The sequence below is a fragment of the Nyctereutes procyonoides genome, unplaced genomic scaffold, assembly GCF_905146905.1.
Source record: "Nyctereutes procyonoides isolate TBG_1078 unplaced genomic scaffold, NYPRO_anot_genome, whole genome shotgun sequence".
Classification (NCBI taxonomy): Eukaryota; Metazoa; Chordata; class Mammalia; order Carnivora; family Canidae; genus Nyctereutes; species Nyctereutes procyonoides.
Window position 1 is genome coordinate 20,655,740 of NW_026575140.1, and position 17,495 is coordinate 20,673,234.

The following is a 17,495-nucleotide window of genomic DNA, read 5'->3' on the forward strand; positions in this document are numbered from 1 at the left end:
CGCTAGCCCCATTCCTCAGATGAGGAAACTGAGGCAGCTTGCCCAGGAAGTGGCAGGGCCGGCTTCTACCCCCTCACCCTGGGCAGGCTGATGCCAGGGAGCTTTGAACTGGGTGTCGAGTATTGGGAGTCACCGTGGTTGGGGCAGGGGGGCGCAAGCGCATCCAGGGGGTCTTTCTCCACCTTGAGGGCCACCTCCCCAGGAGGGAAGGCTGGGCTGGCTGGGTCGGGGCCCTGGGTCCTCCGCGTGCTGACCGAGCCCCGGCCCCCCCGCCCCCGCGGCGGGGCCCTTTAAGGCCGCCCGGGTCTAGCGCAAGTTCATTCATCCAGGCGCCCCTGCTGACTCACGCTTATGAAAGTGGTTTTCTGGCCCCGCCCCCGCCCGCCTCCTCCCGGCCCGTGAAATACCCCGGCCGCTCGCCTCGCACCGGCTCCTCGGTCCCCACGGGCGGCGGCCGGCTCGGCGGAGGCTCCCGGAGCGCCCCCCGCGCCGCCAGGTGAGTGGCCGGGCAGGGCCTGCGGGGGGGCCGGGAAGGGGGGGCGGGGGGCGCCCCGCGGGGCCCGGCCCGACGCTCCCGCCGCGCCTGCCGGGTGCCCGCCCCCGCCCCGCCGCCCCGCCGCCCCGCCACGTGACGCGCCTCGGGCAGGAAGGGAGGCGTGGCCGCCCCGGGCCTGGGTCCCGCGGGCTGGGCGCTGCTCCGTCCCTGCCCTGCAGCCCAGCGCGGCCGCCCGGGGTGCGCGGGGTGCCCGGGGTGCTCAGGGTGTCCGGGGTGCCCGGGTGCTCGGGGTGCGCGGGGTGTCCGGGGTGCTCAGGGTGTCCGGGGTGCCCGGGTGCTCAGGGTGCCCGGGTGCTCGGGTGCCGGGGTGCTCAGGGTGTCCGGGGTGCCGGGTGTCCGGGTGCTCGGGGTGCCCAGGTGCGCGGGGTGTCCGGGGTGCTCAGGGTGTCCGGGGTGTCCGGGTGCTCGGGGTGTCCGGGGTGCTCAGGGTGTCCGGGGTGCGCAGGGTGCCCGGGGTGCGCGGGGTGTCCGGGGTGCTCAGGGTGTCCGGGGTGTCCGGGGTACTCAGGGTGTCCGGGGTGCCCGGGTGCTCAGGGTGTCCGGGGTGCGCAGGGTGCCCGGGGTGCGCGGGGTGTCCGGGGTGCTCGGGGTGTCCGGGGTGCGCAGGGTGCTCGGGGTGCTCGGGGTGCCCTGGGTGCTCGGGGTGTCCGGGGTGCCGAGCGCCGGCTGGGCTCCGTGGGGAGGGCTCCGGAGGGGAGCTACGGCAGCGGCCCTCGTGGGCAGTGCCCCCCCCTCCCCCCCCGCGGCCTCCCTCACCTCGGCGCGGGCTCTCCGACCCCGGGGCCTCGCCCACTGCCCGCCCGCCCGCCAGCAGGTGCTGCGGGCAGGACCCGCGCTCGTCGGCTTTGGCTTTGTCCGGGGCATTCCCGGGCAAGGCCGGGCCCCACCGCGGTCTGCGCCCCCAGCCGGGATAGGAACACCCTCCAGGGAGCGGAGGGCGTGGGGGCGCCTTCAGAGCCAGGCGAGCGCGGGCCCCAGCGGGGCCCGGTGAGTGCAGCCCTGCCCGCGTCGAGGAGGCTGGAGCTTCGGGAAACACCATCATTGAGAGCTGCCGGCGCTGCCATCTCCTCGAGCTTGTTTGCTTCTGTCCTCTGAGCTGTTTTCAGCTGGCACTTGCCGTCCTCAGCCCGGAGGGACTCAAACAAAAACTTAGCATTTAGAGTCGGCCGTTCCCAGGCCACGAAACTAAAGCGCATAAATGAAAATGGAACTGGTCTCAGACTGTGGGCTGTCAGTCGGCGGGGTGCGCGGTCTTCCAAGGTAACCAGAGCGCTCAGCTGCTGGGGGGCCTCAGGATGCTGCCCAGGAAGTGACCTCTGGGTGGTGACCTCATGTGTACGGCATCTAGAGGCTTCCGGGAAGGAGCACTGGACTTGGAGCCCAAAGCCATGGTGGTAAATGGGACCCTCCAGCTCCTGGGAAGCACAACAAGACACCAAGGGCTCCTGCCAGCCCCTCTCACCCAGGACAGGGGAGGGGGGGACCGTCAAAGGGACAGAAAAGGTGAAAGGCATGGCGCAGGGTGGGGATGCTCATTTTGCGGAAGCTCTGGGGAGTTCAGGTGGATTCAAGCCTCGGGGATCAAACTCTAGGTCTGTCACCCACTGGCTCTGTGACCTTGGGGGCATGGCCTCACCTCCCTGAGCCTCAGTCTTCATATCAGTGAAGTGGGTGGCCGTGAGAATTAAAGTTGTAGGGCATAGGGAACTCTCAGCAAGGCCATCCCATGGGTCCCCAGAGGGCAGTAGAGACTTGAGGTGGGGCCCTGGGGCTGTGAGGGAAATTCCAGAAGAGAGTGTCCCCAGGACCACCAGGGTCCCCCAGTGCCCAGCAGGTAGTGAGAAACTGTTCCCTCCCAGTGGGGAACGTGGGCCCGTGGCCTCCTTGCCAGCACAGGGGACAGAGCAGAAGGGTGAGCAAGGACAGATGGGTAGTCTGCGCTGTCAGCCTGGCTGGGCTCAGCCTCTGGCAGAAGCTGTCACACCCTGTCACCCTGTCCTCTCGAGCCCGGCTCACTGACCTCACTGCCCTATCTATAATATAGGTCTGAGTGTAAGAGTACATGTAACAGCCCAGTTAAATGAAGATTAAGTTAGTTAATGTGTATAAAGTGTTGAGAACATGCTTGGCACCTAGCCAGCTCTTCACAGACGTGCAGAAATGTTGGCCCTTTGTGGTGTTGGTAAGTGGTGGTGGTGCCACCCCGAAACCCTTGCCCCGGGGCAGACAGCACGTCCCCTGCAGGGAACCAGGTGTGGGGAAGGCCACGCAGTCCCTGATGCCACCTTGTTCATCTCCTGGGGACCCGGGGCTCACCCAGGTAGGAGGAGGAGGCCGTCCATGGGGCTGGGCCCGGGCCCCAGCGGAGGCAAGGAGGGCAGTGCTCAGGGCACCTGAGAGCACCAATGAGGAAGTCCCTGACACACACCCCCGCCATGCCACTTGCCGCTGTGTCTTCACCTCTGAGCCTCACTGTCCACCTGCCAGCGGAGGAGGTGATACGGCTCAGCTCTCAGGGTTGCCCGACCCAGTGCTGTCACTTAGGTGTGAGCCCCTTAGAAACTGTAAAGTGCGGGGAGAAAGGCCCGTCGTCACTGTGAGAGCTGTTCCTTGTCCACCCGCTCGGGACCTGCCTGGGGGTAGATGTTGGTCATTGCACATATCAAATGTCATATTCCGGCCGTGATCATGTCTTGTCACCATTCAAGATTGCTTTCTTTCTTTTTTTTATAATGTGAATTAGTTGCCCACTTTTCTGAATCTGAGAATGCACATAAAAATCCAGCTTTCTGCCTTCTCTGGAAGAATTCTGAAGGCAGTGGCCCTGGGCCCTGGGCCCCCATCCCTCACTGCTCTGGGTGGTCCAGGCCATGTGACAGCCCACTCCCTCCTGCGCGCGCGCACGAGAGAGAGAGAGAGAGAGAGAGAGAGAGAGAGAGAGAGAGAGAGAGTGTGACCCTGGGCTGAGCCCCAGGTCCACCTGGGGCAGGCCAGTGGCACGCACAGTGGCCTCGGCACCACTTAGCCCTGGGTTTCAAAGCCAGCCTCATGATGCTGAGCAATCTGTGTGCCCTCTCTGGGCTCCAGCTGACACGTCTGTGCAGGGGAGTCGTAACTGACCGTCCTTTCTGCGTGGGTCAGGGGGAGGAGGGCGTGAGAAGTAGCTAGGTCCGTGCGAAAAGCCACACATTTCTCACACGCCCGTGTGGATGTTGCCTTGTGGCCATCAGGACAGCAGGGGATGGGGGCAGTGGGTGAGGCCGGAGGCTGGTTTGGGGGACCTGGTGCAGGTGGGTTTGGACCCTGCCCCCGCCTGCAGCCCCAAGAACTGGGTTGAGGGCCCTATGAGTGATGTGGTGTGGGCCTGTGGCCAGCAGGGGGCGCGGGTGTCCCAGAGACGAGCAAGTTTACAGGCCTCTTCCCCTAACGGACTCCTGCTTCCAAAGCTTCAAGTCCACCTGTTCCAACTGAGCCGCTGAGCAGCCAGTGAGCTCCGGTCCTTTCTCAGGGGCACATTTGCTCCAGCCAGTGCGTCACGGCCATTACCCCACTGTGTCCCCCAACAACGCTACGGGGTAGAGAGCATGATTATTCCCATTTTATAGATGAGGAACCAGACCCAGAGAGGTGCAGGAATGGGCCTGTAGTCACCAGCTAGAAAGCACCTTGCCAGGTGATGGCCCCAGAGACCTGAGGGCTAGATTGGGGGATGGGTGCTGTGGTGGTCACAAAAGTGCTGGCAGGGCTTGCCCCCAGGGGGGCACAGGAGACCTTACAGAAGATGCACCATAAGCTTTGGGTACTGTTACCATCTGCTGATGAAATGGGGAGAGTGGGGTGGGGCCCAGAGATGGAGGTGGCTGCCTGGAAGAGGGGACCCCGTCTAGCGGGGCTGGGGGGGGGGGCGTGGAGGCAGTTTGTTTGGAATAGAACAGGTGTAAGGAGGAGAGAAGGAACAGAAGAGGGGCCTGATATGCCTCAGCAAGGACCTTGGACTTGACCCCGAGCACCACAGGCCAATACCCTGCAGCCTATAGCTGGGAAGTGAGTGCATGACACCACAGGCTCACCCAGTGGCTCTTCTCCCCCCTTCCCCCAGGTCAGCTGCCAGCTCCGAGCTCCCCACCAGCCACAGCCATGAGCAACTGGAGGAAGGACCACCTTGGCACCAGCGCCTCGGAGCCCCTCCCTGTCGTCATCATTGGTGAGTGCACCCAGGGCAGGGAGGGTGCTGCACTGAGCCCCTAGGGTGGAAGGTCAGGAGCCAGGCAAGCCCAGGCCGGGCCTTTCTTTACAAGAGCGGTATTTTTTTTTTAAGATTTTATTTATTTATTCATGAGCGACACAGAGAGAGAAAGAGAGACAGGCAGAGAGAGAAGCAGACTCTTCGCAGGGAGCCTGATGTGGGACTCGATCCCAGATTCTGGGATCACGCCCTGAGCAGAAGGCAGACGCTCAACCACTGAGCCATCCAGGTGTCCCTAGAGCGGTCTTTAAAATTGGCCATTGAGCATTCACTCCGTGCCTGGTGCTAGGCCTAGCAATTTGCAAAACATCATTCCCTGGAATCCCTCCAGGAAGCCACGAAGCCAGGGCAGGATGATCCACTGAGGTTGCCCAGGAAGGGCGACGGGGTCTGGTCCTCAGCCTGCAATGGTCCCCATGCTCACCCTCTGCCTGGCACTGTGCTGGGTGCCCAGGTGGGGGGACGCAGCCGAAGCATGTGGTTCCTGTGCTCGGGTCTGCAAAATGGGGGATAGGCGGCCCCTCCCCTCTGCACGCAGCAGGTTGAACCATATGAAATGGCCATTTCTGTAAATCAGAAGCAGTTGAACATCAGTGATTGCATGTGGTTTGTCTCAGTGGCCCCCTACGACGGGTATTATTTTCACAGCACCAGATAAGAAGTCAGGGCAGGGGGAAAGACAGATAAGAATAGAAGCCATGTCCTGAGGGTAAATGCCCAAGAAGTGCCACAGATGAGCAGTGTGACTCATTCGAGCTTGGGGACTGGGGGCCCCACATGGGCTTTGTACCCCTCCCTAGTCCCCCACTCCCCGTCCTCACATAGGAATCTTTTTTTTTCTTTTTTTTCTTTTTTATTTATTTATGATAGTCACACAGAGAAAGAGAGAGAGAGGCAGAGACATAGGCAGAAGCAGGCTCCATGCACCAGGAGCCTGACGTGGGATTCGATCCCGGGTCTCCAGGATCACGCCCTGGGCCAAAGGCAGGCGCCAAACCGCTGCGCCATTCAGGGATCCCCTCACATAGGAATCTATACTGTAATCTTTTACTTGTCTAACCAGCCAGACTGTCAGCTCTGGAGGACAGGACGAGTTCTTAAGTGATCTTAGAATCTCTGTCACCTTGTTGTGTGACCACAAGCAAGTTACTTAACCTCTCTGAGCCCCAGCTTCCTCAAGTATGAAAGGGGGAAAAGAGCAGCCTGCACCTCACTGACGTCACTGGGAGGGCACAGTGAGGTAATGCACTTCACGTGGGGCCCGATCCAGCAGTCGCATCTCTCTCGTATCTTATTATTTTGTTGTTAAAATCTCTGGACACGGGACGCCTGGTTGGCTCAGTGGTTGAGCATCTGCCTTCGGCTCAGGTCCTGAATCCGGGTCCCGGGATCGAGTCCCTCATCGGACTCCCTGCGAGGAGCCTGCTTCTCCCTCCGCCTGTGTCTCTACGTCTCTCTCTGTGTCTCTCATGAATAAATAAACAAAATCTTTAAAAAATAATAAAATCTCTGGGCACATAGTAGGCCGTCAAGAAACATCAGTGGGGGCAGCCCCGGTGGCCCAGCGGTTTAGCCCGGGATGTGATCCTGGAGTCCCGGGATCGAGTCCCACGTTGGGCTCCCTGCACGGAGCCTGCTTCTCCCTCTGCCTGTGTCTCTGCCTCTCTCTCTGTGTGTCTCTCATGAGTAAATAAATAAAAATCTTAAAAAAAAAAAAAAAAAAGAAACATCAGTGGTTAGCATCTGTTACTTCACTGTTGCTAAAGTACTACCGAGGAGGCGCTCAACAATCGTTCGTTACTTTGTTACTGTCTTATGCACAGTGCAGGGACATGCAACTGGCTTATTGTTTTATTTTATTTTTTTAAGATTTTACTTATTCATGAGAAACAGAGAGACAGAGAGGCAGAGAGGCAGAGACACAGGCAGAGGGAGAAGCAGGCTCCGTGCAGGAAGCCTGACGTGGGACTTGATCCCGGAATCCCGGGATCACACCCTGGGCTGAAGGCGGCTCTAAACCGCTGAGCCACCCAGGTTGCCCTTGGCTTATTGTTTTAGTTTGATTTTTATGAATAAAGAGCAAACCAATGAACCGGTCAGGTCAAGACCAAAGCCCTCAGTGCTGGTGGTCTCTGGCACCTGAAAGCACTGCCCTCTGACCTCACCCTCTCTCCGTAGGCAATGGCCCCTCGGGCATCTGCCTGTCCTACCTGCTGTCTGGCTACACCCCCTATGTGAGACCGGACGCTGTCCACCCACACCCACTGCTGCAGAGGAAGCTCGCGGAGGCTCTGGGGGTCTCCATCCTGGACCAGGTGGGCCCGAGCTCTGGGGGCGGGACAGGGGACACGCCCACCCGGGGCAGGCAGGGCAAAAATAAAGACACACGTTTGTTAGACGCAGGACCAAATGGGGAACACGCACGACCGCAAAGTCAGGCAGGGAAATTGTGCAAGAGGAACCAGGGCTATCTCTTGAGACCAACAAATTCCACACCTGCTTGTCTCACATCCCCTAGACCGGTGGCTGGGTCTTAACCTGCTCTCCTGGGCACACTTGGCAACATCGGGAGACAACGTCGGTTGTCACAACTGGAGTGGTGGCCCCACTGGCTCATAGGGTCCTGGCCCAGGGATACCATTTAACGCCCTACGGTACACAGGAGCGTGCCCACCACGAAGCACGAGTCTGCCCAAACGTCAGTAGTACCTAAGTTGAGAAATCTTGCCCAAATACTTTGGTTTGCTACACCCCTGCCCAAGAGGGCCCACCAATCCTCCATCCATGCCCCTTGCCTTCCAGAAGGCCACTCATTGTCCACTCCCTCTACTTCCGACATCATTCATCCTCCTAGCCCCTCCCACCTTTAAATTGGCTGATGAGGAAGTAAGCTGGTCCAGATCAGCAGTTTTCTTTTTTTTTTTTTTAATTTATGATAGTCACAGAGAGAGAGAGGGAGAGAGAGAGAGAGAGGCAGAGACACAGGCAGAGGGAGAAGCAGGCTCCATGCACCGGGAGCCCGACGTGGGATTCGATCCTGGGTCTCCAGGATCGCGCCCTGGGCCAAAGGCAGGCGCCAAACCGCTGCGCCACCCAGGGATCCCCCCAGATCAGCAGTTTTCGAAATGCCTCCTACGGGACTTTAGTTCCACAGACAAAATGCTCCTACCCCAGTAAGTGTTGGCAAAACTCAATGTATAAAGTCAGCTGCAGGACTTGTCAGAGCCTTTACCACATTGATGGGTATTATCTCCTTCTGGGAGGCAGCATTTTCCAAGCTTGTCTGACCTCCCTGATGTTAGGCTGAGGGTGCGAGACTGGGCAACCTTGCCCCATTAGCGCCTCTGACCTATGCACCACCTCCAGGACCTGGATTACCTGTCCGAAGGCCTTGAAGGCCGGTCCCAAAGCCCTGTGGCCCTGCTCTTTGATGCCCTCCTGCGCCCGGACACAGACTTTGGGGGAAACATGGAGTCCGTTCTCACCTGGAAGCACCAGAAGGAGCGAGCCATCCCCCACATGGTCCTAGGCCGGAACCTGCCTGGGGGAGCCTGGCATGTGAGTGGGGGCTGGGGGAGTATGAGGGGGGCTTTGGGCCTGAAGTCAAGGCCTCCCATGCCCTGCCTCCCTGCCTCCTTGTTGGGCTGGGGCTAGGAGAGGCCTGGACCAAAGGTCTTCTTTTGCTCACAGTCCATCGAAGGCTCCATGGTGACTCTTAGCCAAGGCCAGTGGATGGGGCTCCCAGACCTGCAGGTCAAGGAGTGGATGTGCAGGAAGCGAAGGTGAGGAGGCTCTGGAAAGCCCGGGGTGGACAGGGATGAGCAGGGCCCACCCCCACATGCAGCCCAGGAGCCAGAGCTATAGGGGCTGTGAGGCTCCCCTAGCCTGCCCTTCCTCTTACTCCAGTGTGGGATACGGAGGCTCCGCTGGGGAAAGGACTTGTCTCGGCCCACGGGGGGCTGGACTCACCCCAGGACCCTGCCAGTCTGATGCATAACTCCCCAGCATGGTCCCTGGGAGCGTCCCAGCCTCTAAGGAGGGTGTAATGGCTGGCCCTGCTCTGTGCCTCTGGCCAGGCTCCCTGGCCCTCTGGCCTCCCTGCTGCCCTTCCTCCTGCTCAAGCCTGGCCTGGAATAATCTTTCCACTTCTAGATCAGCTAAGAGGTTGCACTTCCTTTAAAAAAAAAATGCTTTTGCAATAAAAACATAACCACACATAGAAAAGGAAGACAACTCACCCCAACCCCCCAACCCCATGCCTGTACCCATCACTGTCCCATTTGGGGGTCCTTCCCCCCATCCTCCTCCACCTTGTTTCCTGTTCCGTCATGACCACACTGCACACGTCTGACCATCCTGGAGGAAAAAGCCCAATCACTGAACAAGTGAATTCCAGCCCCTGCTCATCCTGGGGAGCGAAGCAGCAAGTTCCCCGGTGCTCCAGGGGGGTGGGTGCAGGGTCGCCACTTGGGTGGTGGCTGACCTTGTGTGACCCTGTTCCCTCCGACCCCGGGTGCCATGACACAGGCTGGTCGTCCCCCCCCCAGCAACTCAGTTTCACAAAGACTTTGTGTCCCTGCAGACTTGGCAGGAAGATACCCAGGCTAGTGTAGGGATGTGTCAACAGAGCGACAGGAACTGAAATTTTAATTGTAGACATACTTTTATATTTCACTTTCACATTTAACGTTCAGGCATAAGGGTTTCACGTGGTGAAGACAGCGTTTGCAACTGTCTTTTACGGAGCCACATAATATTCCCCATCAAGCACATCTGCTCCTGCTCCTGTGCACCAGGCCACACCCACGGCAGCCACACTCCCTGCCCTCCTGGTGCCGCCAGGGCTCCGAAGCCCCCCACGCCCCCCAGCCCTGTGGCTTTGTTTCTTAGAAAGAACCCTAGATGTCGCACCTTAGGACCGTTCTCTGGAACAGTTTTTACTCAGAGAGGGGAAAGTGACAAACCCACAGAAAGCAGAGTTCCAGTTTCAGGAGCAGACCGGCGGGCTGGGCTGCGTGGCATGGCCTTGGGGGATGCGATGCTGGATGTGAGCTGGTGCTACCGTTGGTCCTGTTGGGTGTCACGTAGGATTCTCTGTGTTTTTTAAATTGAGAGAGAGAGAGACAAGCAGACCCCACACTGAGTGCAGAGTCCAGTGCAGGGTTCGAAACCCAAGAGTCAGGCACTCACCGACTGCGCCACCCAGGTGCCCCATGTAGGATCGCCCTTAACAACACGTCTGTGGTTAGAGTAGGTAACGCGTCCCAGGTCACCCAGGTAGACGGAGGAGCTGAGATCATGCCGAAGCCCGTAGCTCAGGCACCTGGAGACGCTGGCCCTGCGGTCATTGCCCTGGGAGGAGCGGCAGTAAAAGTGAAAACGAGAGTAGCAAGCCTGATAACAACAGTCTGCTGGGGCTGTGCGTGCAGGGCACTATGCCCAGCGCTTTGCACGGGTTGTTTTGAAGTGAACCTGTTGGTTGAAATACAGTCTTTCCTAGAGGAAAGTGCATGACTCCAGCGCACACAGGTGGTTGCAGTGCCTCAAAGTGCACACACCTGCACCGCAGCTGCCCAGAAGCAAGAACTAGGCCCCCTGCCCCCCGCAGCCCTGCTCTTACGGTCCCCATCACGGCCCCCTTCCTCCCGCCCCGGGGGAGCCACTCTCTACCGCTAACTCCGGAGAGCAGCCTTACCTGTTTCCGAGCTTGGGAGAGATGGAAGCCTAGCACCTTCGTGTAGATTCGTAATTAGTCTTTGGAGGTAGGACCAGTGGCTGACTCTTCCCTGCCCCCCACCACCTGGCAGCTTCTATCCTACGATTTCTGTGCACATCACAGCCGACCCTCAACAGCTGCGTGAAATCGCTCTGTCACCACCATCATCCCTGTGTGCAAATGAGGCATGGAGTGTTTCAGGCACGTAGCTCACCAGCAGGATTTGAACCCAGGCCACTTGGCTTTAGAGACCACAGTCTCAACCCCACCCTACTGAGGAACCTGCATTAGTTCTGTTTTACACATGACGAGCTGCAGGCTCCGAGGGGGTAAACTAAGTCCCACAGCGGGGGAGGCAGAGCCACAGTCCAGCCGCCGGCCTGGTCACCCCCAACTGTGGCCCTCCACCCCAGGTCTGCTCTCTGACACCCGCCCCCCTGAATCCTTCCCTTCAGAGGTCTTCGTAACAGCCGAGCCACGGCTGGGGACATCGCTCACTACTACAGGGACTATGTGACCAAGAAGGGCCTGGGTCACAACTTTGTGTCCGGTGCCGTGGTCACGGCCGTGGAGTGGGGGACACCTGTGTCCGGTGGCTCCGGGTCTCCGGCCCCCAGTCCCCTCTTCCAGGTGAGCGGCGTCCTGACCATGGAGGACCAGAGCCAGCAGCCCTTTTCCCTATGTGCCCGCAACGTGGTCCTGGCCACGGGCACATCCGACAGCCCGGCGCGCCTGGGCATCCCTGGGGAGGCCCTGCCCTTCGTCCACTACGAGCTTTCGGCCCTGGAGGCGGCCACAAGGGCCGGAACGGTGACCCCGGCCTCGGACCCCGTCCTCATCATCGGCGCGGGGCTGTCGGCCGCCGACGCGGTCCTCTACGCCCGCCACTACAACATCCCCGTGATCCACGCCTTCCGCCGCTCCGTGGATGACCCCGGCCTGGTCTTCAACCAGCTGCCCAAGATGCTGTACCCTGAGTACCACAAGGTGCATCAGATGATGCGGGAGCAGTCCATCCTGTCGCCCAGCCCCTACGAGGGCTACCGCAGCCTCCCCGAGCACCAGCTGTTGCTCCTCAAGGAGGACCGCCAGGCCGTGTTCCGGGACGCCCAGGGCCTCCAGAAGGTCTTTGGCGTTGCCCTGGTGCTGGTGCTCATCGGCTCCCACCCGGACCTGTCCTTCCTCCCCGGGGCCGGTGCCAACCTGGCCGTGGACCCCGACCTACCACTGAGCGCCAAAAGGAACCCCATTGACGTGGACCCTTTTACTTACCAGAGCACCCAGCAGGAGGGCCTGTACGCCGTGGGGCCCCTGGCTGGGGACAACTTTGTGCGGTTTGTGCAGGGTGGGGCCCTGGCAGTGGCCAGCTCCCTGCTGAGGAAGGAGGCCAGGAAGCCGCCCTAGCACCTGGCCTGGCATCCTCGTACCCAGGCCCTAAAGAGGAAGGGAGATGACCACGGCCCTGCTGGATGCCCCAGTGAGGGAAGGGGGCCTCTCCTGGCAGGAGACAGGAGGGGCCGTGAGCCCAGGCGGCGAGCCTCTTGGATGAAGAGGAGTGGGGAGCCCAGGCTGCTGGGACTCAGACTAGTACCAGGGTGGGAACAGATGCTGCAGGCCAGGGGGGGCGGTGATTTAGGGTGAAAGCTGCTGGTAAGAGCTGGGGTCACCAGGGCCAGCTGAGCCAAGAGGACTCCAGGCTCTACTGCTTCCAGAATCAGGTTCCAATTAAACCCAGTGCCTGCCTCCACTCCCGTGTCTGAGGATTCTGTGCATGGGGAGGGGGCTGGGTGCCCGGGGAAGCACAGGGCCATGTGGGAGGTCCTTGGGATGGGGAGTTTTGTGATAAGGGATGGTGCCCAAGTCTGGGTACAGCTGTGTTAGGGACGTGAGGGGAGGGTGTGTGTGGGGAAGGATATGCTGGGGAGGCCTTCACAGCCCTGCCCACCTCTCCAGCCTGGCCCCTCTCTCCCACGCTCCCTCCTGGTCACACTGTCTCTTCAGTCCTTCATGCTCCCTCAGCTCGCACTGGCCACAGGGCCTTTGCAGGGGTGGGTTTCCCACCCAGGACACTTTACTCTTCTAACTCGTCTTCCACTGCCGTCAACCTAAGGATCACTTCCTCCAGGCAGCCCCCTCGTCACCAGGGCAGTCCCGCTGGTGGCCCAAGGTTCAGAAGTAATGGTTCGTTTATCTACGGGATCGCTCCCCACTTGGATGTAGGTTCCAGGAGGCCGTGGACAGCCCCGCCCCCGCCCCCAGTCCCAGGCCCTCGCTCATCCTTTGGACAGGTGGACGGTGGTGGGTGGGGCCTGAGGGGAAGAGGGTGCTGGGGCGCCGGCGGGCGCTCCGCTGCGGCAGGGGGTTGGGGGGGCTCGCAGGCCCCGGGAGGGCGGGGGAGGCCGAGCGCGTGGGCGCCGGTCCCTGGAGCTGCCGCCAGCAGGGGGCGCCCCGGGCTCGCCGGACACCTGCGCTCCGGCCCCTGCGTCGGCGCCGCGGGGGGGCTCGGGGGGGGGCTCGGGGGGCTCCGGGAGGGGGCGGCCCCCAGGGGAGGCCCCGCGGCGCCGGCGGCGGGGCGGGGCGGGGCGGGGCGGGGCGGGGGACGCGGGGCACGTGGCCCGGGGTCCGGGCGAGCGCCCCCCCCGCGGTGGCCGCGGGGCCGCGGGAGGCGGGGCGGGGCGGCGGGGCGGGGAGGGGCGGGGAGGGGCGGGGAGGGGAGGGGGCGCGCGGGGGCGGGCCGCGGGCCGGGCGGGGGTCGGCGGGCTTCCGGGCGGCGCGGGCGGGCGCGATGTGCGAGCGGGCGGCGCGCCTGTGCAGGGCCGGCGCGCACAGGCTGCTCCGGGAGCCGCCGCCGCAGGGCCGGGCGCTGGGCGGGCTGCTGCGCTGGGTGGGCGCCAGGATGGGCGAGCCCCGGCCGCCGCTCGCCCCCGCCGCCCCCGCCCCCGCCCCCGGCCCCGGCCCCGGCCCCGCCGCCCCGGCCCGGCCCGCCGCCCCGGCCCCGGCCCCGGCTCCCCGCGCGGGGGCACCGCGGTCATCCTGGACGTGAGTACGCGCCGGCGACCCCCGGGACCCCGCGCCCGCCCCCGGGACCCCCGCCCCCGGGACCCCCGCCCGGGACCCCGCCCCTCCCGCCACGGCTCGGGATCCGCACCTGCTCCGAGCCGCGACCCTTCGACCCGGCCACCGCCCCCCTACCTCGGTCCGGGCTGCGCCCTCGCCCCCACCCTCTCCCTCCCGCCCCTGCCGCCTCCCGCCGCCTCCTCTCCATCCCGCCCCGTCACTACTTCTCCGAGACCCCCTCCCGCCCGGCCCCAGGCTCCGGTGCCCCGACTCTCGTCCTGGCCGCGGACCCGGAGCCCGCGTGTTCCCGCCCCAAAGCCCCTTCCCCCGCAGCCAGCAGCTCTTGGAAAGCGAAGCCCCCCCCCGTCCCCCCTGTCAGCGGATCGGGGCCACCCGGACTCCCCGGACCCCCCGGACCCCCCGGGCTCCCCGCCCCCCTCCAGCCTGAGCCGCGTCAGTCCTTCGCTCCTTCGCGCCGGCTCAGCCCCCACCCACCCACCCCGGCAGCCGAGCCACCCCCTCTGGGAAGCCCACCTCACCCTCCCGCCCTCTCCCCGGGGGTGGGAGGAAGCTTCTGCAGGGCGGACCGCTGGGGGTGGGGCGTGGGGTGAGGGCGAGGCGGTGGGCGCCCTGCCCGGGCACCACCCCAGTCCCCAGTCCCCAGTCCCGACAGCCTGGCCGTGGCCACAGGACATGCATGTCCCGGGGAGGGTCCTGGGCCCCGGGGGCTCCTGGGACAGTTGTGTCTGCATGTCTGATTGTTAGGGGGAGCGTGGATCTCCCCTCCCCCTTCCTTCCTCTCTCCTGGAACCCACAGTTGGCCCTGGGCAGAGAGGGCTGGGCAGGGAAGGGGGAGCTGGGCTGTGGGGTGCTGGAGGCTGCCCCCAGAGACATGCAGGCACGCGCACACGCACACACAATCTTGCACAGCCAGATCCTCTCTCAGGTCCCCCACAGAGTTCGTGCCGGGAAAACCGGGGCCACCCTTGCAGGGAAGCCCTGTCCAGACCCTTCCCGTTCCAGCAGTGCGGGCAGGAGGCTCGGGGTCCTCCTGGTGCTGGTGCGGGTGGGCTCCGAGACTCCTCTCCTCCATCTAGGAGATGGAGTGATGAGTGGGGGTGGGGAGCAGACTCCTGGAGCCACCTTAGGTGGTCTGCACCATTCACTTGCTTGGCGTGTTCAGCGTGGGCACCTGCGGGGGGGACCCCGGCCCCAGAGAACTTTGCAGTGGGGAGCAGGGGTGTGGAGTGCCCAGGCGGGCAATGGGTGCTCTGCTAATTAGTCTTCCTTCTGCCCCAGCCACGGCAGCTCCTGCTCGAGCACCCTCAGCTAGGGTTTCAGCTGGGGGAAGAGGGGGGTGATGTGTAGGAAGCCCCTTCTGAGCTGCTGCTTCAGTTTGTCACAGTCTCGAGTACTTGAGGGGATGGGGGGACATCTGTCCTTGGCCCCAGGGCAAGCACCAAAGGTCAGATGGTCAGAGGGGTTGGTGCCTCCCCCTGCTCCTTCTGTTCACCATGGCTCACCTTCTTCTAAAAATACCAGGAGGGCTTATCTGGTCTCAGCTCAGGTTTGGGGGGGGTGGCTGTCACTCCCCCATCCCTCCCCCACCCCCTCCCCGTGCAGCCAGAACCTGGCACCTGCAGCTGGCTTTCTGAGCTCCACTCGGCCTGCTTCCACCCACTCCCCCACCTGAAAAATAATCCAGCACTGCCCCTGGCTGGCCCAGTTGCCAGCCCTGGAGGTTCCCTTAGCAGACATCTCTGTTGACACTAAACCAACCCCCGTGGGGGGAAATCGGGGCTCCCACGGGCTTCCGAGAGGGGTGCAGCGGTATGAGGTGTGTGGCTGTGTCCGTGGGACACAGATTCCCATTGTGTGACTGAGCGTAGCACAGTGGGTGAGGCCGCGTGGACTGCTGGCTCTGCAAGCACACCCGCAAGCATGTGGATCGGTGTGAGCGTGTGTGTCCACGTGTGTGTGCGCATGTCGGCACAGAAGAAGAGTGGGTGCTGCTTCCTCGCAGGCGCCTGGGAGGGCTGTGCCTGAAGCATCCCTCCTGCCCTGGATCCCAGCCGGGGCCTCCTGGGGGAGGGGCTGCTCAGCTTCCCAGGCCCCCCTGCACCCCCGCCCCCCAGGAGCGGGATCCCAAGATGAGTTGGGAGCCACTGGAGGGCGCCTGCCCCTCTGGGGCCCAGGCTGACTCTACTTCTCTTCTCTGCAGATTTTCCGCCGGGCGGACAAAAATGGTGAGTTTCCCTCCCAGGCTGTCCCCTGAACAAGGTCCTGGCTCTTTCTGTCCTGACGCTTCGGGGGCAGGGACCCGGGCTTGGGACATGGACCGCCTTGTACGTGATGGTTTCTGAAGTCAGAAAGCCGAATCCTGGCTCTGCCCTGTGCCTCAGTTTCCCTGTCTACACAGTGGAATTCACATAGTTCCTGCTTGGTAGGGATGCCACAGGGATTCAAGGAGTTGGTGTCTGTGATGCCAGGATGTCTTGCACATAGTAGGTGCTTGGTGTACTTCAGCCCTCATGCCGCTGGGCTGGGCTGGAGCAGCCCGGGTAGGGGGTAGGGGGTGCCTAGGGAGCACCCTTGAAGGAAGCCCTCAGCCTCACTCCAGGCCCTGCCCAGGCCCTGGCATAGGTCTTCCTCACCGCCACCTAATATACTCGGTGCTGTTGCTCCTGTCCTGATGATTCCGTAGTGGCCCAGAGGGTGTCAGTGACTTGCTCAGGGTCACCCAGCTGCATGAAGGCAGTGGAGCTTGTGCTGCAGACGCCTGGACCTTTCCCCACGTCAGGCATCCTCCCCAATGATGTGAGCGGCACATTGTCATGGCCACTAAATTCATGACACGGCACCTCTCCTGACTTCGACAATCTCCCCCGTACAAGGAAGGTGGGGGCCTGAGAATGACATTTCCCAACGCCCCCCAAGCCTGACAGTTGCAACAAGGAGCAGCACAAATTCATGTAAACATCGTGGTCCTTATTCCTGGGGCCAGAGCAGCTCTCCGTGGACTTTAGCCAAGACACTCCCTCTGCAGGCCTCAGGCTTCTCATCTCTAAAGTGGGGCACTGACGCTTAACCTGCCTGTTTTCTTGGCTCTTGGGAAAATGTAGGGAGGAGATGTGAGAAGGTGGGGAGCAGATGGCCCTGGGGCCCAGCACCTCTCCTGCATGGCTGGAGGTGATGGTGGCAGCGCTAACCTGGGTCCCCAGCACCCTGGTCCTCTGACCCTGGGGGTTACTGCTGACCCTTCCCCCACCCCAGTGTTGAGAGCTAGAATATGAGGCCTTGGGGGCTGGGGGTACATAAGCCTGGCCTGGAATCAGGGCCTCAGGGTCTCTATCCCTTGCCCCCTTGCTTCCCAGGCCTCTTGGGACACGAGACTCTCAGCAGCAGTTCCATTTGGAGCAGGGAGGAGGGAGAGGGATGTGGGGGGCCTCCAGTGATCTCGAGAAGCAGTTGTGGCCTCTAGGCCCAAACAGCCTCTGAGCTTAAAGCAGGGGGCCGAGGGGCTTCATCCCTGACACGGGCGTCTCTGTGGCATCTTCAGAGCGCAGCCACCAGGGGCTGTGTGGTCACCTTCACCTGCTGGCCAGGCCCCCTGGGCAGATCGTGAGCCCCTGGCTGGTAGGAATCGGAGCTTGTCCCTGTCATGGGCCTGATGCCCGGCACCCAGTGGGTCCTCAGCCAGCGTCTGTAGGCTTACAGGTACCAGGTCTGTTCCTTGCTGAGCACGGCTGTGCACGGCCACGGGGTGCAGCGTGAGTCTGGCCGGGGGGCCCCCACGGCGGCTGTCCGCATGGCCGCGTCTCTGTGGTACTGCTGGACATACGGCACATGTGGACCTGGGTGCCTCATGCACCTGCTTGCGGTGGGAGGTGTGGGTGGCGCACTGGCCTCCCTTCAGGCAC

The 17,495-nt window shown here is 62.5% G+C and overlaps 2 protein-coding genes across 3 annotated transcripts in view; both read left to right on the top strand.

Annotated features, from left to right (window-relative positions):
* The first annotated feature begins 383 nt into the window (after nt 1–383).
* Nucleotides 384–12,265, top strand: OSGIN1 (oxidative stress induced growth inhibitor 1). 2 transcript variants are annotated; one of them, XM_055307183.1, is made up of 6 exons: nt 384–496; nt 4,656–4,760; nt 6,981–7,117; nt 8,169–8,360; nt 8,493–8,584; nt 10,974–12,265. In XM_055307183.1, exons 2-6 carry the CDS (start codon nt 4,694–4,696, stop codon nt 11,920–11,922), a joined length of 1,437 nt encoding a protein of 478 aa, XP_055163158.1. In that variant the 5' UTR covers nt 384–496; nt 4,656–4,693; the 3' UTR covers nt 11,923–12,265. The 2 variants fall into 2 exon arrangements, with proteins under 2 accessions (XP_055163158.1, XP_055163159.1); XM_055307184.1 differs by lacking the exon at nt 384–496 and adding an exon at nt 1,348–1,816.
* Nucleotides 12,266–13,303: 1,038 nt separating this feature from the next.
* NECAB2 (N-terminal EF-hand calcium binding protein 2) overlaps nt 13,304–17,495 on the top strand; it is a 29,542-nt gene continuing 25,350 nt past the window's right edge. The window contains exons 1-3 of the mRNA XM_055305216.1: nt 13,304–13,402; nt 13,507–13,557; nt 15,797–15,821. Of these exons, the coding sequence (XP_055161191.1) occupies nt 13,304–13,402; nt 13,507–13,557; nt 15,797–15,821 (175 nt within the window). The remainder of the gene's footprint in view (nt 13,403–13,506; nt 13,558–15,796; nt 15,822–17,495) is intronic.